The 23,353-nt window shown below is 51.5% G+C and overlaps 1 protein-coding gene across 2 annotated transcripts in view; it reads right to left on the bottom strand.

Annotated features, from left to right (window-relative positions):
• LOC127610517 (GDNF family receptor alpha-1-like) overlaps window positions 1–23,353 on the bottom strand; it is a 31,794-nt gene that overhangs the window by 1,193 nt on the left and 7,248 nt on the right. The window contains exons 1-7 of one of the 2 annotated variants that reach the window (XM_052080750.1): window positions 18,249–18,444; window positions 4,642–4,820; window positions 4,393–4,565; window positions 3,067–3,176; window positions 1,626–1,760; window positions 1,043–1,218; window positions 56–103 (exon numbers count right to left, since the gene is read on the bottom strand). In XM_052080750.1, the coding sequence (XP_051936710.1) occupies window positions 56–103; window positions 1,043–1,218; window positions 1,626–1,760; window positions 3,067–3,176; window positions 4,393–4,565; window positions 4,642–4,820; window positions 18,249–18,429 (1,002 nt within the window). In that variant the 5' untranslated portion in view covers window positions 18,430–18,444. Of the gene's footprint in view, window positions 1–55; window positions 104–1,042; window positions 1,219–1,625; window positions 1,761–3,066; window positions 3,177–4,392; window positions 4,566–4,641; window positions 4,821–18,248; window positions 18,445–23,353 lie in introns of those variants that run through there. The other variant, XM_052080749.1, reaches the window with a different exon arrangement.

The following is a 23,353-nucleotide window of genomic DNA, read 5'->3' as shown; positions in this document are numbered from 1 at the left end:
TTTTTGGACTTGTAATGTGGTCAAGAAACAAATTGAATGAATGAAGGCAACTCACCACGCAGAAGACGCTGTCAGCGCTGGAGTTGGACTTCAACTTCTGCGCCTGCTCAAGAAAAAAAAAAAAAAAAAGTCAGCAATTGCGACACTTCCTGTGTGCGCTCACACTTCCTGTTTATCAGCGTGCTATAGCTCGCTAGCTTTTCATGTTGTTCATTTCTTGTTTCCACAGGTCTGATCTGTACGCGATGTCCAGCGCTTCACTTTTTCACTCACAATCAATCACAATATTCCCCTGAAATAAAAGTCTGCGGTGACGCGTGCGCGCGCTTGACCCTTCCACGCAAACGTCAAGTCGAAACGCGGTGAACGTAAAGCACACCGAGCAAGCTTCACGTGGCTTATATTTCCAATTCAAAGAGGGAAACAAACAAAGAGGACACGTTTTCCCGCCCTGCGTCCGCACGCGTCGGCTCGCTACGATACCTGGATGAACCCAAAAGTCACATTAGCATGCGGCGCATTAGCATGTGGCGCATTTCCATACGGAGCGCGGCGCATAGCCCACGGGCGACGTCCGCGCGTGCGCCCGTCGACGTAAATGCTTCCATTTGTGTTGTGGTCGGGCTCTTTAAACTGCGCGATCAAAGACGACTTTTTTTTTTTTTTTCTGAAGTAGAGGACGTCAAAACGAGGGGTAAAAGACAAACAAACACGGCAAATACAACAAAATCCGGAAAGGTAAAAGAAAAAAAAAACAAAAGAAGCTCAAACTGCTTTTCAATGACATCATTATCGTGTGAAATGGATGAAAGGTGGAAAAATGTGAGGTTCCGTTTTCAGGCCATATCGTTTTCGTTTAGCTGTAGCGCTATCGCGTGTCACGGCTAACGACACGGACGTCGCTGACAGACTTCTTTAGCCCGCGGGCACGATTGCCGCTAGCCGCGGCTCCGTTTCATCAGCTGCGCCGGCTCAATTCCCGCTGGTGGGAACGCCGCTACTCCAACAACGAGGACGGACGGACGGACGGACGGACGGGCACCTGCAGACTCCCGCAGAAGTGGTATATTCCGGAGTCGCCGTCGATGTGGTTTTCCACGTTGTTGTTGCGGTTGCGTTGGCGCGGCGACGTCACGGTGGTGGTGGTGGTGGTGGCGGTGGTGACCTGGGGCCACACGCCCATGTCCGTGCCGTTCCCGAAGGCCTGGATGGCGTTGCCTGCCGATACACATATATATATGTATATATATATATTTTTTTTTTATTGCTCTGTTTTTTTAAAGAAGTTGAAGTGGGGAAAGTAGTTGGGGTGACATCTAGTGTACAAATCTAAGACTAGTTCCTCTCTAAAGGGTGGTCCTCACTCCTTATCTGGAGTTACCCGGACCTCACAAAAACAGTCTTACAGGAATGTGTGTGTGTGTGTGTGTGTGTGGCCGCCTTTTCACATTTGCTGTCTATTTATTCTCAATCTTCCTTCTATCTGCTCCACGCAAAATGATTGTCTCCATTTAAGCCAATTTCAAACTCCCGTCTTATGTTGCCCGAGGCCCCCCCCCCGCGGATAAAAACGGTCCCGATTCTCCAAAGCGCATTGTCAACACGCGTCGCTTGGGTTGACTCACGCAGGCAGCCGTTGTCGGCGAAGAAGGCGACCAGCTTGTCGCACTCTTCTCTGTCGTTGCCGCTGTTGCTGCAGTCGCAGTGCGGCGACACGCTGATCTTGGGAGAGCGAAGGTAGTTGGGGGTCATCACCGTGCCTGCGGACGCAGCAGACGATGGTTATTGCATCGGTTGGGGAGAAGAATCGAGAGAACTGATTCCCAAATTTAGCTCGAGGGACCACCGGACGGTGTTTTAATGGCAGCCCGTTTTATTGCCTGGCAAGGGGAGCGGAGGAATTTGGGGGCAAAAAACGGTAGCCGGCTTGCCGAGACAAAAGTCGCAGGGTGAAGGATTTCGGGGCCATCCGATGATCCATTCGTATTCGGCCGAAGGCTTCGGAACTCAGCTGAACCGTCGGCGCTTCACGGCGCCGACCGCCGCTGACCCGAAGCGGCCGGCCGACGCAATCAAAGAACTTCTGAAGCTGCCAAAGAAGCGGAATGTGATGCGAGGGCCAAGTCAATCGCCTGACCTGCATCCCGATGAGCTGACGAAAGCGAAGGGGGGTCGGGATGGGGGGAGCAAAAACCGGAATCTGCTGACGTCATTGAAACCTTCCGCACGTCAGGCTGCAGATGCGGGAAACACACAAACCTCTCCGACGCGTCTTACAAAGACGGACGTTGAACATGAAGGTTGATGAGAAACGTTTGCTCATGTCGGAGAAACTTTGAAGATTGAAGACTCCCCTCGCAAGTCTCGAGGCACTTGGACAACTCATATGTGTGCTTTGGCGATGAATAACAGCAGCATTCGTGCAGTGATACTGTCAGGAGTGCGTGAGCAGGAAGTGGAGGGCGGCGGAGGAGTGAAGAGGCCACAGCGAGTAAATTGCTTCAGTCGGTGATTCTTCACCCCCCCCACCCTACCAGCCCCCCCGAAAGGAAGGCGGCTCCCTGGCACTGGCCTCGCTCCAGAATCTTGAGTCTTTTGTTTAGGGGGCGGGGGTGTGGGGAGGGGGCGACACGAGGACATTGTGAGACTGTGCACTTGTTTGAGGGGCTAATGAGGACCATGTGCGCGGGTGTGTGGCGACAAGTTCACAAACATGAGAGGACTTTTCTCCGCTGAAGCCGGCTTCCATTTAAAGGGGGTCATGCGGCGCTATTGTCATTTGCTCGTCGAATTCCTTCCGAGCTCGCCAAGCCATTTGCTCGCTTATCCAAATCAATGCTCCTCATTGAAATGAACTGAAATGGTATCAATCCGTTCCAGAGCAAACCGTTCATGCGGTTTGCGGCTAACATGCTAACGCTCAAGAACCGTGCGGGGCGTTTTCATTTTCAGTTACATCGCGATCCTCACCGATGTTCACTTTGAGCATCGATTCGTTTGACCCATGTGAATATTTCAATGTTTCTATCGTTCGAAAAAGTAAGAACTGAGGAAGCGTCAACTCACCGATGAGGCCCGAGTAGGCCAGCAAACAGTCCGCGTAGTTTTCCTTCAGGCAGCCCGACCGCGAGCGCGCTTCCGACTGGCAGTTGGCGAAGAAGTCGGCCAGGCGTGACCTGAAATGCGGCCAAAAAGGATGAGCGGGACATTTGGCTTGCTGGCTTCTTTGAATGCTATTGCTAGCAGCTACCTAGCAATCCTCAAAAACCAACACATTTATTTCAGGAAAAATTACGTTATTATCCAAAATATCAACTACGAGCAATATTGCGGTCAAACGCCGTACAGCCGTCGTCATCGGCGTTCCGTCCGATGGTCGCGGTCGGCCATCTTACAAACGGTTGACATATGGCGAGGGAGGCGGAGCCGAAACGGCGGACTTCAATTCATCTCTCCGCCACCTGACAACGGGGCGCTAACGCGACTTCGCAATGGGCTGCGGACTCTGTACGTGTGCGTGTGCGTGTGAGCTAATGCGGCCTCGGTCCAAATGGAACTCATTTATGACGCTTCAATTTAATTCTGGTGAGCCACAAGCTGCACGCTCTGGAGACTGAGCACACACACACACACACACACACACACACACAGAGGAATGCAGGTGGTGATGTCATCCAGCCAACACTTTGAATTCGTGCGGCGTCATCAGCATGAGCGCGTTTCCGTCGGCTGCCAGAGGTCAGGGAGGTCACCAACAACAACGTGAGGCCACCCACATACAAAATCTCAAAAGTGGCCAAATTTGTCGCGTGTCATCCATTCATCAATTCAATGACCAATTTTACGTTCGTCTCATTCTTTGTGTTTATTGGATGACATATTGTTGCCGATTGGAACAGAATTCATTCTCAAGGCTACACAACCATTTTCCAGAATTGTTTTTGAGTTGGGCGGCCCGGTAGTCCAGTGGTTAGCACTTCGGCTTCACAGTGCAGAGGTACCGGGTTCGATTCCAGCTCCGGCCTCCCTGTGTGGAGTTTGCATGTTCTCCCCGGGCCTATGTGGGTTTTCTCCGGGTGCTCCGGTTTCCTCCCACATTCCAAAAACATGCGTGGCTGGCTGATTGAACACTCTAAATTGTCCCCAGGTGTGAGTGTGAGTGCGAATGGTTGTTCGTTTCTGTGTGCCCTGCAATTGGCTGGCAACCGATTCAGGGTGTCCCCCGCCTACTGCCCGAAGACAGCTGGGATAGGCTCCGGCACCCCCCGCGACCCTAATGAGGATCAAGCGGCTCGGAAGATGAATGAATGAATGAATGTTTTTGAGTTCAGTTTGAGCTCTGACAAGACTGAAGCTAACGTCAAAAGGAGCCAAAGCATTTTGCGGCGGCACCTGCAGATGTAGTTGGTCCTGCACGAGGCCTGCAGCTCCAGGCAGTTGGGCTTTTGTTTCTCCTCGTAGGAGCAGACGGGCACGATGGTTTGACGCCGGCGTTCCGAGCACGCCGTCTGGTCGCTGAGCGGGCACGAGCAGAACAGCATCCCGTAGCTGTGCTTGGGAGGAACCTGACACGGCCAAACGGACCACCGCCATCAAAGAGAGAAGACGACGATTCTCCGCGAAAAAGTACCGACAGGTTACCTTGTCAAAGAACTGGCGGAGTGCCTTGTGGCACTTCCTCTTGTTGCAAACTTCGGCGGTGGAGACGCGGCTGGTGCACGGGCTGATGTAGGCCGAGCGGTACTTCTTGCACGTGTCGTTCAGGTTGCAGGCCTTGGCCGCGTTCAAGCAGTTGTTCTCCCGAGCCACCGCCGGCTCGCCTGCCGACCGATGGGGAGGAGACGGGAAAAAGTCAGGATGCGGTATAGGAATCCCACACCGGCGCCGTCGTGGGCCCACAAACTGTTAGCTTGGTTAGCTTAAAAAGGAAAATCAACAATCAACGTGTTTCATACATTGGGGGGGTCGAAAGAGTTCCTGCTCTGAAGCTACACAAACTCGAACCTGTGTTCCATCAAAGCCCAGGGGGAGGGGGCGGGGGCGGGGGGGGGGGGTCAGGGGGGGCCAAGACGCTCCCCGGCGTCCGTTAGCGTTTCAGCTAGCGCGTACGTCAGCCCGCGCTAATTCGCCGCGATCGGCCTCTAACGACCGTTTGCGCGGTCGCGCCGCCGCGCTGCTGAAAATGGAGCAAAAAGATTCTTTTCCGTCTAATCGAGCAGCGCCAATTAAGCCGAGGGGGGGCGGGGGGGGGGGCACGCGGCAAACATCTGCGAGGGGGCGGCCCCGTGAACTGAATTCCAAAGTGTGCTAATGAGACGCCGTACTTCAAACGGGCCAATGGAGACCAGAAGTAGTCCAAGCGGGAGGGGGTGCGCCGGAGGGGGGGGGGGGGTATCGAGGTCGACGGCGGGGTGACGGTGTATTCATTAAAAACAGGTTGTCAGGCGGGAGAAAAGAGGTCAGCGAGGAAAACATGAAAGCAGTCGCAAGCCATTGTTGACACGGCAGCGCCGGTGTGACGACATGGCCGCCTCGGCGTTGAAATGGACTCGAATCTGACGACAATCTCCCGTATACCTCGAAAAACTAACAAAACGGGCTCCATTTCGCACCAAAAAAAAGTCAACTTTTCGACGAGCCTTTCAGGTCAAGCGCCTCCAAGTCCCGAAAAACAAAAAAACATCGAACGAGGGGCCGAAGGCCGCCTCCTCCTCCTCCTCCTCGTCTTCATCCGTCCCTGCAGACCGGACCACCTCCGAAACGAGACGCAATTTGGCAGCGGGCGGCTCCCGGGAGAGAGCTCACTGTCTTTATGTGGGGGCGCAGGGGGCGGGGGGTGGGGGGGGGAGGAAACCGCCGTCCCAATGCGGCTTGTTTGTCGAGAAACAATCAATAGTCCATCTGCACTTTTCCACCGCTGCAGCACTCCCCCCTCCTCCCTGCAGAATGGGACCCCCCGCTAAGGGCGCGCCGGTCAAGTGAGGGGAAGTCTTTTGCCTCCGCTGATTTGTGATTTATCTTCCAAAAGAAGCCCCAAAAGACAAATGCGCCACCGACTGGCCGAGTCATGAATTTTCTTGGTTGGTTGTCATTTTTGTTGTTGTTGTTGTCGTGCGCCGCTTCCATGAACAACATGGCCGCCAACACAGAACACAGTCGGTGAATCGACAATTTGCAATCTGGTAATTATTCATTCATTCATCTTCCGAGCCGCTTGATCCTCCCTAGGGTTGCGGGGGGTGCTGGAGCCTATCTCCGGGCAGTAGACGGGGGACACCCTGAATCGGTTGCCAGCCAATCGCAGGGCACACAGAAACGAACAACCATTCACACTCACACTCACACCTACGGACAATTTAGAGTGTTCAATCAGCCTGCCACGCATGTTTTTTGGAATGTGGGAGGAAACCGGAGCACCCGGAGAAAACCCACGCAGGCCCGGGGAGAACATCCAAACTCCACACAGGGAGGCCGGAGCTGGAATCGAACCCGGTACCTCCGCACTGTGAAGCCGCCGTGCTAACCACTGGACTACCGGGCCGCCCCGCAATCTGGTAATTATTTTTGAATAAAAAAAAAAACAACTCCAACGTCAAACGTTAGCAGAATTCTTTCCACACGCACTCAATCCTCATTTATCGCCAAGCGCTGCGCATCAAGCAAATGAAGTGCAACTAGCAACCAAAACCAGACGAGACGTTGAAAGGCGGAAAGTCTTTGACCCGTTTCCCGCACCCTCTAACACGATAACGTGACCAGCTGTCCGCTGTAGTAACCGGCTCACTACCAAAATACAAAGTCACTACAGAGCAGCAGGCCCGCAGGCAGAAAACTTGGAAAGCGCCGCGACTCTGCGAGGAAGCCCGACGTGCTGACATCTCACCGAGTAATCGGAGCTGATGGACTGCGAGGCATCCGAGCCTGCGTGGCAGAATCGAGTTTACAAAGCATAAAACAGGAACAGTCACAGGACATTTCTTTCCTTGCGTCTTGTCAGGTGCGGCGTGCGGTACTTCGGCGGAAGCCGTAAAAAAAACAAACAACTTGGCATCCATCGGGAGATATCGAGCAAATCCCAGAAGAAAGAAAACCGACATTTGTTTTGAATAATGCGGTCGTCATTCGCTTTTCATTTTATTGTTAGGGGGGGGGACATAAAATGATTCAATTTGGAATTGGATTTGTGTTTTTGGTTGGGTGGGGGGTGACGTCAAGCGGACGCGCTAATGAAACCCGTTTTCATCTGGTGCTTCGGGTACACGGCGGCGATGACAACGGCGCCCCCTTGGGTCGCGATGAACTGCAGGCAGATGGCAGCACGCACACAAGCAGACAGAGTAGGGTCAGGGCAGGGGCCATCTGGATGCCTGGTCGGGGGAGCCAGGACCCCCCCCAGTGGCTCACGTTTCCGATGCAGCCGCAAATTGATTAGCGCATCTCCTGTTTCCTCCGGTTCCGATGCGAACAAACCCCCCCGGCCCCCAAAAATGAACCCCTCGATAATCCCCCCCCCCCCCCCCCCCCTGTCCCTCCCCACTCGGCCATCCTAATTGCAATTAGCCTTGGACATTGCCGGCAGGAATGCTGACTTCCACCATAACGACATTGGGCTGAAAACTCTTCTTGCCTCCTGCAGTGACGCTTTCTGATTGCCCCCCCCCCCCTCCCTGACCTCACTTGTGCTGTGTGTGTCATCGTTAACCTTGTGATCAGATGCTAAAACACTTACCAAGGCACGGGGGAAACACGAAATCCAAGACACAAAGTCCTGAAAAACCCATTAACTCCCCCGCCCCATAATAAAAAACCAAACATGCTAGTAGCACAAGGAGAAACCTGAAAGAACTCATGACATGATGACCAAGAGGTGCGCCGCTGAAGGAGAAGCCCTTTACTGCCACCTGGTGGTCACAAACAGAACAAATTTGGTCCGAAAGAGTCAGAAATTTGCTGATTGCTGGAAAATGCTCATCCTCCATGCCGCCAGTAGAATATGGCCGAGTGTAACCCCGCCAAAGTACCGATTCTTCATGGTAGAACCCGCCAAAATAAGCCATGTCAATGTGACATTCCGCCCAAACTTTGGGTGAGAGCTGCCGAAACGTCTCTCAGTTCCGACGTGTTGACATTCGCCGCCTAATCCTTATCGTCCGCTCAAAACCTGTGCTGATCTCCGGCTCAAATCTACGCCGATCTGTCAGTCAACGACAGCGGTTGACAAACTGGACCCTTCCGGGCCTTGACAAACCACACAAGGACATTTCTCCTCGCCGGCTGCTCTTTTCCTTCTTTCAAAATAGAAGAAGGAGCACAAAAAACATCTCCGGATGTTTTTCCCAATTACAAGCGTCCCAGTGCAATAAAGTGTCGGCGGCGGCGACAAATGGCACAAGTCCCATTTGCTGTAATTGATCCCTGCAGTCCACGCAAGTTTCCGCTTTTCTGCTGGCACCTCGCCACAATAAAAGACAAAAATCGCCGCGAGGATTCGCTGACGCTCTTCAAGCCTCGCTGGCCGCTTGACCATCAGAGACCCGAGTGGAAACAACGAGAAATAAACAGCCGGCTTTGAGATTTCAAGCCTTCTCGGAAATCCAAATATGATTTGGAAACTTTGAAACTTCCTGCCTTGAAACTCCAAAATCAGAACCCTAGTCTTCAAGACTACAATTTGAAACCCTACGCTTTAAAATTCGACTCTGAAACCCCTTTTTTAAAAAGGTTTACGCCACGGAAATGGCAGAAGTGTGCTAGTGTCATGCAAGTAAACAGAAAAACAGAACCCCCCCCCTCCGTCAATTTTTCTTTAAATGATAAGCCTTTCGATTTTTCATGAGTAAGCAAAAATCAGTCGTGTTCCGTTTTTTTTTTTTCTAAATCGGCATTAAGCCGCTACCAATAACCCAACAGAGCCTTCTGATCCACCCCCCCACCGGCGGCGGTCGCGGTCGAGAGAGTAAATCAAGACCACGGTGAGCCAGCTAGCCTGCCAGCTAAGCCGCAACATAAATTCTCACGCCGCCCCGCTTGTAAACATGGCGTCCGCGGCCGCCTCGTCGCAGGGCTGCCTCGTGTCCGCCGAGGGACTGCATGTGGGGGGGGGGGTCCCTGAGCGGACTACTCTACTTTTTTGCCACCAGGTTGTCAAGTGTGCCAGGGGTCATGTAGTAGAATGAGGAACGCACGAGGACTTACATTCATTCATTCATCTTCCGAGCCGCTTGATCCTCACTTGGGTCGCGGGGGGGTGCTGGAGCCTATCCCAGCTGTCTCCGGGCAGTAGGCGGGGGACACCCTGAATCGGTCGCCAGCCAATCGCAGGGCACACAGAAACGAACAACCATTCGCACTCACACTCACACCTAGGGACAATTTAGAGTGTTCAATCAGCCTGCCACGCATGTTTTTGGAATGTGGGAGGAAACCGGAGCACCCGGAGAAAACCCACGCAGACCCGGGGAGAACATGCAAACTCCACACAGGGAGGCCGCAGCTGGAATCGAACCCGGTACCTCTGCACTGTGAAGCCCACGTGCTAACCACTGGACTACTGGGCCGCCCTACGAGGACTTACAAGCACAACTAAAGTACCCCCTTTCACACATGCGCGACTTGATCGGGGCGGTGGGCGTCTGGCCGCTTTCGACCCGATGAGGTCATGCCGATGAGACGACTTAATGAGGACTTAACGAGCGTCCGGGCGACCCGCGGCCGCTTTGCTGATGGCTTCCCCTCGTTCGGAACAAAAGCGCCAGTGTGCCTCGCATGCCAGCTAATCGCATGAGGCCGCGCGGTGCCGTCCGCCAACCCCCGCGGATGATGCGCATTGAACCAGCGACGGCGCCTCGGAAAGAAAAAAAAAAAAACAACAAAAACAACAACAAGTAATCCACCCGTTGTCGATGCCGCATCAGCGACACAAATACACCTTGGCGGTACCACGTCAAAAATGTCTGGGAGCATTACGAGTGTTACGCTAGCCGCACTCGCGCTCTCTGACCTTTATGACAAGGAAAATATCGGACGCTTTTCCCCCAGGGAAAGCGTCCGATATAAAAAACAAAAACAAAAAAACAACAAAAGCGCCGCAGGGCCTGTTTTGAACTCAAAGTGTGCAATTAACGCCACAAAAGCGTAAGAAAGAAGCGGCCGGGGAAAATTAGTGTGACGGATGCCCAGAAAACAACAAAGCAAAAACCGACAGCGTTCGCTATACGTCAAGGCCCGAGCAGCTAAAATCATCTTTAACGAGGCGCACGTATCAAATCCGATCCAACGACGACACCGTAAAAATAATCAATCGCCGAGTTCCAATTAGCGCGCTTTGATGGATCGACGGTCACGGCTGCATCGGAATCCGTTTGCGATCGATAAATAAACAAATACATGTTCACAACGTTCACGTCAATACACAAGTTCAGCGGGGTAAAGTTGAACGCGGCGCCATCGAGGACCTCCACGTTCATCGTTCTTTTTACGTGCGTCGTTATTTTAATTTTGGATCGTCGACGGATTGAAACATTTCTTCCTTTGCGCGTCTTTATTCGAAAAAAAAGCGAAGGTAAGGCACAAACATAAATTGATCGTGACCGGCTGGCCAGACAGAACACATGGAACGCATTAATGTCATTTGCCTTCATTTTAATGCCGAATGGTGTTTTGAGTTCCAAACATGGCCGCGGGAACAAATTCCGATCTCGAGGCGCCAATGCGTTTTTTTTCCGTAGCGCCACCGCAACAATTTGGTGTTAACTTGGCTTATCTTGGAGCATTTTTTTTCCCCCCGCTCGCCCCCGCCAATTTTTTTTTTTCCAGCGTCTTGACATTTCAGACCCTCCCGGTGGTCCGTGCAACCTTGCCTGCCAATCACAGCAAACAGAAAGCACTCAAGCAAATGACGGCGTTCTCCTCGGTCAAGCTGAATGCGTCTCCACGGCCGCTCAACGGGCTCTCAGCGGCTTTTACTTTGCGCCCGCAAATCGGCATGAGAGCTCGATTAACGAGGGGGTGGGGCGGGGGGGGGGATACGAGCGGCGAGCCCTGCGTACCGACGCACTTTGATGGACTTGCGTCAAATGGCCGCCAGACACCCGCACGCTCTTTGTTTTGATCTCGTTTGCTTCAATCAGACGACGCCTTTGACCACCAAAACGTTCACCTCGGGCAACTTTTCTTGGTTTGTGCGAAACGGCGCTGCGGCCCCCGCCAGCCGGTCCCCGCCGACTCATTTTGTCCAATCAGACAACACCGTGGCCAGTAAAAACGTCCACTTTTCGGACCTAGCTTCACAGGCTAAATGCTAAACAGTTGCGCTGTGACCGATAGCTTGACCACCAAAACGTTCACCTCGGCCAACTTTTCTTGGTTTGCGCGAAACGGCGCTGCGGCCCCCGCCAGCCGGTCCTCGAGACTCTTTTTGTCCAATCAGACAACACCGTGGCCAGTAAAAACGTCCACTTTTCAGACCGAGCTTCACAGGCTAGATGCTAAATAGTTGCGCCGTGACCGCTAGCGGACGGCTCACTCGACTGTCCACTAGAGGTCGCCGTGGTAACTATGAGCGCCTACGTGCCTTTCTCAGGCCGCTCCGCTCACTCGAGCCATAACCGGGTTTCATCGGCGGACGATTGGTCGCAGCGGTTAGCTAAGGCTAGCGGCAGGTATGCTAAAACCGTGTTTGCGCGTCCCGTACGTCGCGAGCGTTTGCTGAAGAACGCAACCGGCGGCCCCGTCTCCCCCAAGCACCTGTTCTGAATTACAATTCCCTTCCAACGGGTTGCGGGGGGGAACTTATAACGTTGCGGAGTACCTGCATCGTATTAAAGTTTTTGGAAAGTCCGCCAGAAGCGCAACTCTCGCTACATTTTCTCCCATCAGATTTATCGCCACGCGATATTTGCCGTGCGATCTCACGTCGGGCGCCGCCGCAGCAGCTCGTTGCGCTTATTGCTCAGCGCGTATTTTTCTTTTGTTTAAAGTCACGATGAGAGTCCATATTTCTCCGTCGGGTAAACACATCATCATCCCGTTGCCGTTCTCCATGCTAACGGCGCTTTTTTTTTCCAACTGGCACAAGGTAGCCTGGATGTCTTCAAGCGCGCCCGCCCGCACGCCAGCAACCAACAGAGCGCACGCCGTGTAAACATTCAACACATTCAACACCCGAGGGCTCCGCGACCGCCCCCCCCCCCCCACCCCCCCACCTTGTCGAAAGTGACGACAGATGTGCATCTCAATCTAATTGTTCCATTTCAGCGGCGGAGCGCGCCCATTAGAAGCGTCATGAATCCTGCGGGCTGACAGCGCTTCTGTGCCGCAGACACGCTCCAGATGTCCTGCCGGACCAGCCGAGATGTTCCCAGGTTGTAAAAGATGATGGTAAAGATAAACAACATGGTGGGGCGGGAAGATCACCCCCCCCTCCACCCCCCCGCCTCCCTTTCCAACTTGCGTCTCTCTTGAGCGATCACTAGGTGAGCGTTGGAGCCACATCGCTGAGCTTGAGGAACTCAGGAAATGAAACTTTTAGTGGGACTATTTTTCAGGATAGAGTGAAGTTCCTCAATCAAGCAAAGCCCCCCCCCCAAAAAAAAAAAAAACACGGCTAGGTTGCAAAAAAGGCCCCTCACTCTCCAAAAAATAGACATTTTAAAAATATTGGATATATTAAATAAATATTGGATTGAAGTTTGAAAAATATTTTCAAGGGGGGGGGGCGTGGTCTTTGGTTACACCATTTAATGAAACGACACAAAGAGGCTGTATCCGCATTTGTGCTTGTTTTTGGGCTGACCGCCGCAAAAGTTGTCAACGCTCTCGTCTCTCGTCGACGCGAGGCGAGGATGTATTAAGTCGGTTACGCGAGACAAGGCGGGGCGGCGGAGAACAAAAAGAAATTCTCTCTGAAGCGCTGCCAGCGCGGTGGCCGACTTCCATCCGCGCTCAACACCCAAGCGCCTTCATTAAAATGGCTTCCTTGGGACGGGAAAGCTTCACGTCTTCCTCTTGCGCTCGTCTCGGCCCGTGTGTTTCACACGGGGGCTTTTGGTCTTTTCATCTATCTATCGGTCGGTCTATGTATCCATTTAAAATTAAAAAAAATAAAAATAAAAAAATTTAGGGGCGGCCCGGTAGTCCAGTGGTTAGCACGTCGGCTTCACAGTGCAGAGGTACCGGGTTCGATTCCAGCTTCGGCCTCCCTGTGTGGAGTTTGCATGTTCTCCCCGGGCCTGCGTGGGTTTTCTCCGGGTGCGCCGGTTTCCTCCCACATTCCAAAAACATGCATGACAGGCTGATTGGACGCTCTAAATTGTCCCGAGGTGTGAGTGTGAGCGTGGATGGTTGTTCGTCTCTGTGTGCCCTGCGATTGGCTGGCAACCGGTTCAGGGTTTCCCCCACCTACCGCCCGAAGACAGCTGGGATAGGCTCCAGCACCCCCCGCGACCCTAGTGAGGATCAAGCGGTTCGGAAGATGAATGAATGAATGAATGAATTAAAATTTTAAAAATACAAAAAGTAAAAATAATTTTCTAAAAAGTAAAAAAAAAAAACTTTTTGGTCCAAAAAAAACAAACAAACAAAAAAAAAAGGCACATGAAAAGCAACTTAAGTGTAAATTAAACATCCAAACAAAAAGATATTTTACACATTGACCTCATCCGTCCACTTCAACTCTCACGTTTTACATTTCTTTTTTTATTTTTACTTTTTTTTACTTTTTTTTTTTTTGTAACAAAACAGAAAAATGACTGCAGGCTTCGAATGTGAAGCACTTATTGAGCGGATGATCTGACAGACGAGCTTTGTCCTTCAAAAGTGCACATTTGGGTCAAACACACACACACACACACACACACACACACAGAGGCACTAAAGAGCCCTGCAACCCCCCCCCACCCAACCCCCCCTCCGACTATGGCAAAAGTATCCATCTGGTGGATAGGACGCCATTCATCCCATTTTTCACATGTTTTGTTATTGACTCAACTGCAGATGGTTGGCGGCAGTCGACTTCAAAGTGCAACTTGGGTCCAAACCCAAAGAGTCCGTTTGAGGAGAAACACAAAATCGGGAATCCATTGTTGGAAAAGTTCCGTCAGCGAGATGTTTTTATTTTGGTTGGTGGAATTCGATTTGCGACATTCGACATTTGTTGCATGTACGCATGCTAATAAAACGTCACGCGCGGCGGCAGATTGGAGCGACGCTCCGCCGGCTCGTTAGTGCGAAATATTCAAAGGTGTCGTAGGTCGTCAAAGTCAAATCGACTTTTGGAAGGGGAAGAAGCTGTCCAAACAAAGTCTTTTAATCCGTCCGTCGTCCTCGGAAAGCGCGATTAGCCTCCCCCGAGTGGTGCCAGACCTTTTCCTCATTTTCCGATAGAGACAAATCCCCGCGCTAATGTTCGAAGGGCCTTCCGGCCACACTTGCCTGTTGCAGGTGCGCCAACATCCCCGGAGGCTCGAGTGCACTCGCGGGCCATTACGGGGGCTGGCCGCCGCCCAGTGCGCAGAGTTTATTGGGGGGGTGGGGGGGGGTGTACGACCGCACCGCGCACTTGACAAGTTTCCAGAAAGCCGTCGGCTGCGGCTTCGCAAAGCGCCGGCATCCCTGGAAAGCTTCCCGTTTTCATTTGGCTCTGCGGAGGCGACTCGGGGAAAGGCGCCTGGCTCGGGGATCTTTGATTTTTTTTTTCCTAGCCTCCGCTCCCTGCGGCTGGCGCGTCAGGCTCATTGTCGAGTGAGCCCCCGCACATTCGCCAGCCACCGTTTGCTGGCAATTTTTGGGGTTGTACGCCGATAATCTCAACACCCCAAAAGCACACGTGTCAAAGACACTGCTCAACCACTGCCTGAAATCTCCCCTTTGACCGGAGAACACTTCTTTTTCATCTCGATGGGTTTTTTTTTTTGGGGGGGGGGGCACTCCGCTGTGATGAAACCAACTGAGTTATTGCACTAAAGCAGCGTAACCATGCAAGAATTCAGCTTTTTGGGCAGTCATGCAACGGACGGGCGGCACCATATTTGGTGTTGTGAAGCATCGGGTGGATCGTGGATTTTCTGAAATTTGACTAATCCTGTCAACAATGCAAAAATAACCCCCCCCCCTGCCAAACAAAAAGCTGCAGTCTGACAATGCGAGCGAGGCCACACATCACACCGGAAAAATAGGTGTCGCGACCGCTCTTATCGTATGAAGTAGACCTGACCAAACAAGCAAGTTTGTTGTAGAACCGAGACAAAGCGGAGAATGGCCGCGGAGGGTCAAAGTGCTTCCGGACGGGCGCAAAGTACAACAAAAAAAACGAGAAATATTGGATCTGAATCTGCAGATCACAGATGAAGAGCGCGTCCTAGCGCATGGCGCACAACACACTCGTCACCCGTCACAATCACTTCAACCGGCTCACCTGACCGCCCCGAGAAGCATCATTTGAATCATGGCGACATCGAAAACAAGCGCCCCCTCACCGACACACATCGGATTTTTGTCTACTTGGATCAGGGAAGGGGAAAAGGCCTGGCGTCCGTTTTTTGTAATTGTCCAAGGCACACGTCAGACCACCCACCTGCTTGACTTAAGTGGAGCCTTGGCTGGCTTCTGCTCCCCCCGCCAACCCCCCCCCTGCCTCACCCCTCCATGACATTGACATCATCATAACAACAAGCATCCAAGTTGATTTTCCACGACACACTGGATTCGCTGCTACTTGATATGCCGCACGAGCCGCCGTGTAGACACAAAGATTAGTTGCAGTCGCTGTCGGGGCGCACACACACATCTGTTCTTCAAGACAGATTTATGATTTAAAAATAGGTTTGGGGTTGTTTTTTTTTTCTACCCCCCCCCCCCCCACCCCCAACACGGAGAGCCCCCGAAGCACCTCTTTAATTTTCCGTGGCCTACTCAAGCAACAAAATGATCATTTCAACTCATGCAATCGAAGCGACGACAAGTCTTCCTCGGCGCACGCTATCACTTCAGAAACGTTCAGCCACCAGGGGGCGCGCTCATATAACAACTCTCGGAGGGAACTGAGAAGAAGACGCGCACTTGCGCGGTGACCTCTCCGCTTTAACCGGGCTCAATTCAAGTGTATTTCTTGAGCACTTCCAAAGAGACAAAGACACGTTTGCTTGCCTTGCGGGGGGGTCGGGTGGGGGCGGGGGGTTAAAACGTGACATCACTTTTCATTGATATGACGGCAAAAACGCCTTCATTTGCCCGCTGCTCTACGACTTTCACTTTGCACTTGGAAAGGAAATTGCTTCTCCCCCCCACCCCCTCCCTCGCTCACTCTATAAGTAAGCGCATTTGCCGCCCGCGAGTACATTTCAACCTTCACTTCACCGAGTTAAGATGCGAGCGCGCCCGCCGCTTCGCATGCGGTCGGGTTCGGGGTGATTCACTCCCGCCGCGAGCGCGGAAGCTCAAGCGCAGCCCGCTGACCTTTCTTTGGTTACGCCGGCGGCTCGACAACCTCCGACGGCTCCCCCCGATCACCCCCATTAATGCCGGCGCTCGTATTTGTGTTCCAAGGTGCGATAAAAAGGCTAATCCCGCCACGAGGGGCTAATTATTCAGCGGGACTTTACAAATGAGGGTTGCGAGAGGAAAACTTGAAGCGGGGGGGGGGGGGGGTCAGCGGAAAGCTTCTTTGTGTTCTTAAAAGTGGGAAAATTTCCACACGGAAATCACTCATGCACTCACTGGCCACTCCTCATAAATTTGCATTTTTTTTTAGGGGGGGGGGGGGCGGGCTTAAAACTGTGACATTGGGCCCATTTCTAAGAGACTGTGCCGTTAATATATCGGAAGTATTGCTTGCAGCCCTTGAAAGAACGTTCCGGATGTCCTTCCTTCTTCCAAAAAGAAGGAAGGACTTTTTTTTTTCTTTTTTTTTTTTTTTAATTTAATTTGTGAAATATTTCTCGTTCTCTAAAACAAAACAGCATTTCAGCACGTTTGTGTGGCTGGAGTTTTAATTTGACAAGAAAAAAAGAAGAGCGGTCATTTTAATATTCAATTTTCAAGAACATATTTTTTAAACTTGGATCAGTTTTTTTTAATCGAGAAAAATTTTTTTTTTCTTTTCGGGTCATGGATTGAGAATTCAAGAAAAATGATTTGATGAGATTTTTTATTTTTATTTTTTAGATAAAGCATGATGGAGGGGAGTCTTGCCAGCAGAAAATTATCTTTTCTTTCCCTAAAATATATTGAAAGGTTTCAATTCAAAATGTTGTTTTCAATCGTCAAACCTTAAGAGGGGGTGGGGGGTGGGGGGGAAAGCGATCTTTTTGAAAATGTCGGCTTGCTCATTTTGAAGATTGATTTGATTTCACACTTGGCCACACGACAGAAATGGCCTTCTCGTCATTTGTCCACCTCAAACAATTCCTGCAATCGAAGCTGCGGCGCCGCATTATGCCTACAAAGTACAGGAAACCGTCTTGTCAAGGCAACCCCCCCCCCCCCCACGATCTCTCCCCCACCCTTTTTCGGTAGACGAACACCCTTTCTCTGGCACTTATAAAAGCCCATTAAAAACATGAGCTGATATTAAATATTGGACCGACGCTACTTGAGGGCGCAAATCCAGGCACGAAGTGACAATCGCGCGGCGCCACGTGAAAAGCAAACGCGGCGAATCCATTTCATTTATTGCAAATCCTCTTTGGGGGGGGGGGGCGTGGGGGGGCGTGCGCAAATCGTCAATGATGGCTTTTGGATGACAATTTTGCGGGCGAGCCGGCGGTTGCCGTTAAGCCTTCGGCTGCTTCCTTATTCCTGTCGGAGAACACGGGGGGATTCCTTTTTAATTAATCTGGAGCCGACGCACCCGCGCTGCCAACAGAGAAGCCGTGACGGCTGGCGAGGTGGGGGGGGGGGGCACTTATCGAGTCGATCGTGCCGGTAAAATGGAAAAAAGACAAGTTGTCCGACGCAAAGTTGCTATTTTCAAGGTTGCCGATACCAAGCCACCGATACTTAAAAGGCCAAAACAAGAATCGGACTTGGACTAAGTCCTCCTCGCCAGTAGTTGGGCGTTCCACAGCGGTAGTTTGACACCGGCCATTCGGTATCGTTAACTTCTCGTTTTCGGGACGGTAAGACCTCCGTCGCGGCGACGAGGTAGGGAGCACTTCTAGACATCCGGAATCTTTTGGAGCAGAACATGATTGGAATCTAAAAGTTCCAAAGAGTTACTCAAAGTCACACACACACACATAGAGTCTCATTACCCAGTATGGCCCAGTTGGGGTGGGCCCTCCTGTTTCTACTGGGGTCCTGCAGGTCCGTTGAGCCCCCCCGGGCCCGGCCGCCCACCCTCGACGAAGACAAAGTAGCCGAGCCGCTCCAGGGTTGGGCCCCCTCTGCAAGAAATGCGCTCGGTTCAGGACCCCCAGAACAGCGCCATCGCATAACGCAGAGGGAGGCCAGAAAAGGTCGGGGGGGGGGGGGGGGGGTGACAGAGGGAAAACGTCAAACAAGGAGTGGGAAGCTGACTCACATTTTGTCAGGTTGGGGGGTGACTGAGTTTCATTCGCCTTTTTACATCCAAAAGCCCCTTTCACACTGAGCACCGAAGAAGACTTTTTGGCAGCATGTAAGGTCCAGATATGGAAAATGGACCCGACATGGTATCGGTGGCGTGCGATTAAGGGGCATGAAGTTTCAAACCTGAAAGTCATTTTTCTTCCTCGCTCAAAGCAACTGTCGCACTTGGACGAAAGCGCAGTATCACAACTCATTGACACAAAGCCAACTCTCCACTCACAATGACCGACACCCACATCACTCACCAGACCTGGCCACGCCTTTTAAAGCCACGCCCACGTGACTTGAATGCTGCCGCTTTTACCATCCGTCCTCGGACTCGGCCAAATATGGTCTGGACTCTGATTGGCAGCGTGAAAGGGCCCACAAGAGAAGCAGCAAGATCTTTGTTTACATCTTCTCTTTCATGTTTGCTCCTTGTAAAGCATCTCAACGATCCGCCGGCACCACAAAGACGGGCGGGGGGGTGGGGGGTGGGGGGATATGCGCTCGAGTGGAACACAAAAGGGGGCCGCGAGCAGCGGGATTACTGGCTGAAAGGACGACAATTGTTTGCGAGGCGAGCCGATCGATGGAACCGGCTGACCAAACGAGGAGCTGGCAAAGGAAGCTTCCGCCGGCCGCCTGGCAAATTGGGGCCGCACAGGCGCAGGCGCAGGAGCAGGCGCGGATCTTTTTGGTTAAGAGGCCGCTTGGAGATGAAACAAATGCAAATGCTTTTGCATCAATGCCCCTCGTTTAAAAATGGCGCGGAGCAAACGCCGAGCCCCAAACGGGCTGCCGAGTGCGTTTGCTAACGGAAGATTGCCGCTTTTGGTGAAACAAAAATTTTCGATTCGTCCATTTTCACGTCTCGGTCTTTTATTTCATTAATGCCGCACATTTTACACCTTCAGTCGGGAATAAAGCCCCCCCCCTTAAAAAATATTTTTTAAAGACGCGGCCACACAAATAGATTTGAAAGTTTCGTACAAATGCTTCAACGTCAACCCGCCCCCCAAAAATACGGAATCTGCGTGTGAAACGCAAGATCATTTTGGTCCATTTGGGGTCGCCCCCCCCCCCTTTCACACCCATGCTAAACTGTCGTAACTGCAAAAACCTGCGAAGGTGATCGTGCGCGTTTAAAGGGTGAAGACACAGAAATATTTTCTTTCCAATTTTTCTAAGCAATTGCCGCTTCCACCCCCCCCCCCCCCCGACCCCCCACCTGAAAATGACAGGAAAAACTCGCTTGTTATTTTGTGAGCGTGGCAAGCGAGCGTGTTTAATCAAAGATGAGCCGCGTGGTGTCCACTCTAGAGGAAATTCCATTAAGACCAAAGCTTCCCAAGGCTGACACGTTAATCCCGCCGGCCGACCGTGCGGCCGACGGCTCGGAAAACTGCCCCCCCCCCCCCCCCCCCCCCGCGGACCCGACGCACCTGCCCGTGGATACTCGGCACCCTGACGGCACCATTTTGACAAGGCATCGCTTAACGCGCCGTGAATGATGCAAACGCGGCCGGGAACCAAATCGCACGTGGTCCCCCCCCCCCCACCCAACTGAAATGCCTCCATTTTCATTTCAAGTAGCCCTTCTTGTACGTGTGTGTAATGCACACTCAAATTTCACCGCACTGCCGTCAGCACGCGCGTGTGTGTGTGAGGAAGTTAATTGGCCGTATACGCACGCACGGGCAAAGCGGCGGCGGGTGGCGGACCTGCCGGATCTGGCGCCGGGCCACCCCCTGCTGATTGGAGCTGTCAGCCGCATTTATTAATGATGACAAATCACCCCGCAGCCCCCGGCATCCAATAAAAGGTCTCTCGGAGGGCCTCAAACCTGCTCGCCTCGGACTAAATGATTTTCTTGGCTCGCCGCGAGCCAGCCGGCGGTCCGGCCGACGAGCCGTTAGGGCCGCCCGTTCGCCGTCGGAAGGCCGAGCAGCTGGATTTTGCCGATGCGGAAAGGTGATGACCGAGGAGGACGGCTGAAGGGGGGGCAGCGTGCTGGCAACGGCGGGGTTTGACCTTTGCAAGGATTTCAGTGGCATTAAAAGACAATTTGACAACTAATACCTCACAAATGGCTTCGCTTGATTGGCTGACAAGGCCGAAGGGAGCGATTTCAACGTGCCCCCCCGCCCCCCCGCAAATTGACTCGGAATCTGCAATTTAGCCTTGCCCATCTGATGAGTTGATGAGATTCAAATTTGGTTCGCAATCAGGCAAAAGCTCACCTTTAAAATGGGCCCTTTCAAACCAAGATGGCGTATTTTGGGGCTTTTTTGGGGGGTCTTCCCATGATGGACATCCAATACCCGTCACGTTCTGCGTGATGGTAGTTGTAGGACCCCCAAAAAGCAGGGAGGAGCTGGGTGGATCGACCAAAATGTATTTAACAAAAAAATAAACACAGCAGTACAATGGAAAAAAACCCCACAAAGTCAAAGTACTTAAAAGTAAGTACTTTTAAGTACTTTAGTAAAAATGCTTGGAAATCACAAGTATCAACGCAAACTACAAAAGGAAACAAAACATGACAGGAGCGCATGTATGCTCACATATTCCCAACAAAGACTGGAAGAAACTCAGGGAACTAAACACAAGCTAAGTGACGAGACAACGAGGCACACCTTGGACAACACACAAAGGCTTGAGGGAGCTAATTGCTTACACGCAAGGAACACTGATAACGAGAACAGGTGGCGAAAAAAAAGCCCACGTGAGGAAGCAAATCCAAACGTAACAATAGCAACCACGTTTCATGCGCTGCTAAGTGAAACCGGGTTTGAGAGCGGAATTTTTCACCAGTCGGACCGATTCATTTTTTTGAGGACTCCCGGAAACGGGCAAAATGAGCTGAAAAACGTCTTTTCACGCACGGCTTCTTAAGGCTTTTTTTGCGAGCCCGTTCGTGACCGACGTGCCGACAAAGTGTCACGTTGCCGAGCCAAACTGGCTGTGGGGGCTGAATTCCCCCCCCCCCCAAACATTTCTGAGATGAGGTCATTTGTTGAAGGAAAGCAACAACGACAAAGAAACAACAACAAACAAAAAAAGCATTTCAAGGCGGTGGCGGTTGGGGCTCTAAATCTCCAGAGAGAGGAAATAACGGCCCCGGCGCCAAAACTATTCCCGGAGTAAAAGAAGTCGTTTCCAAACTCATTCCAGCCGGCGACACTTTCACGAGCTTTTCTTGAAATTAGAGCCTGATGGGCCCGAGCATTTCAACTAGATAATAGCGTTGTTGTTTTTTTTGTTGTTGTTTTGTTTTAATACCTGCTGGTGATAATTTGTGGACATGGCGCATTTGCTTCCCTTTCCTGACTGCGGCGGTAAACATCTCCATGGCAACAGAGCCGGACCGATCCGAGATGATGGACTACTTCATGAGAAAAGTGTGAAGCACACCGCAGAGACTCGCGCTCCGTAAAGGCGCTACGAGGCACAAAATGGAAAAAAGCTGCTGCCCGCCATTCGGATTGCCAAGACGCTGCGGCTGAAAAAACAAACGCTGGCTTCCAAAAACACATCCGAGAAGGTCAGACCGACCGATGCTCATCACGGTTGCCCGCGTTTGAATTGTTTTTTTTTTTGCCACCCGCTTGTATGGGCAATTTTCATTTGATCAGGAACGGGAAAGACACAAGCCACAAAAGAACTCTTGAAATCGACAAAAAATGTTTTGTGAAGACCGTATTCCCGTTTTTTTTGTGTTCTGCATCCCGATTGGCTAAGGCCACGTGGACTCATGTCAACAGTCGTGGAAACGACAAATCCCGAGTGAGTCAGGAGTGCTGCGGAAAAACACGGCTTGGACAACCGCGCCATGGCGTTGTCCCAAATGGCAACCCCCCCCCCCCCCAACCCCCAGAGAGAGAGAGAGAAATCAATAGATTCTTGTAGAAAGGGCCTCAAGTTTCCAATCTAACACAGCGCGCTATCGATTGGGCGAGGAAGAGACCAGATCAACTCAGACGGCCGCGGGGACAAAACGTGTCCCATCCGATGATTTTATCAAAGACCACCAATTTTGCGAGCTACACCCCCCCCCCCCCAAAAAAAAAAAAAGCAAAACGAAGTCTGTTTCGAGCTGATTCGGCAACCTACCATGATAAGTCGTACTAAAAAAAATAACGAGAGTGCAGTTTTTATCATGTTAATTTGCTGGATGGCACAAAATTTGTTCTTGATTTTACTGCCTGGTGCTTTCTACCGCCTTTATTACCGATTCGTCTTACTGTTTATTGTGTATGTTAAATCGCTCCATGTACAGCACTTTGTATGCAGCGATGGCTGTTTGAAAGTGCTCGAGAAATACTGTTGACTTGACTTGACTTGACATTTTTTAAGTACCGGTAGATTAATTTAGGATTCTAAAAAATCTTGGATTTTGTTGCACCAAAAAAAAAAAACGGAGTTTCCATTTGTACTTTTTGCTTGAAAACACACACGTGACCATCCAAATGGTTGCTTTTTTTTCCAAAGCGGTTTTGTAGGTAGGTTGAGAATAGTGTTAGGAAGTACCGCTCAGATTTTTGGGTTTCCTGATTTTGACGGATAAAAAAAAAAAATCACGTTTTTTTTTCTTTTTTTTTTCAAATCACTTTTATGAATGGACTTTAGTGATCTGGCCTTCGTCGGAGACAACAAAAAAAAAATCTGATTTCTGGTTGTAATGGCGTTTTCTCCTTCCACTTTGAAAAGCAAATCATCCATCAATCGTTTGAGTTTTGAAGCGGCAATTTGGGGCTGGTCCAGTGACAAACTGGGCCGAGCGCAAGTCACCCCAGTGAAGCCGGGA

Source organism: Hippocampus zosterae, chromosome 11 (assembly GCF_025434085.1).
Source record: "Hippocampus zosterae strain Florida chromosome 11, ASM2543408v3, whole genome shotgun sequence".
Classification (NCBI taxonomy): Eukaryota; Metazoa; Chordata; class Actinopteri; order Syngnathiformes; family Syngnathidae; genus Hippocampus; species Hippocampus zosterae.
Note: the sequence above shows the minus strand (reverse complement) of the source record. Positions and strands in the feature narration are given on the sequence as shown.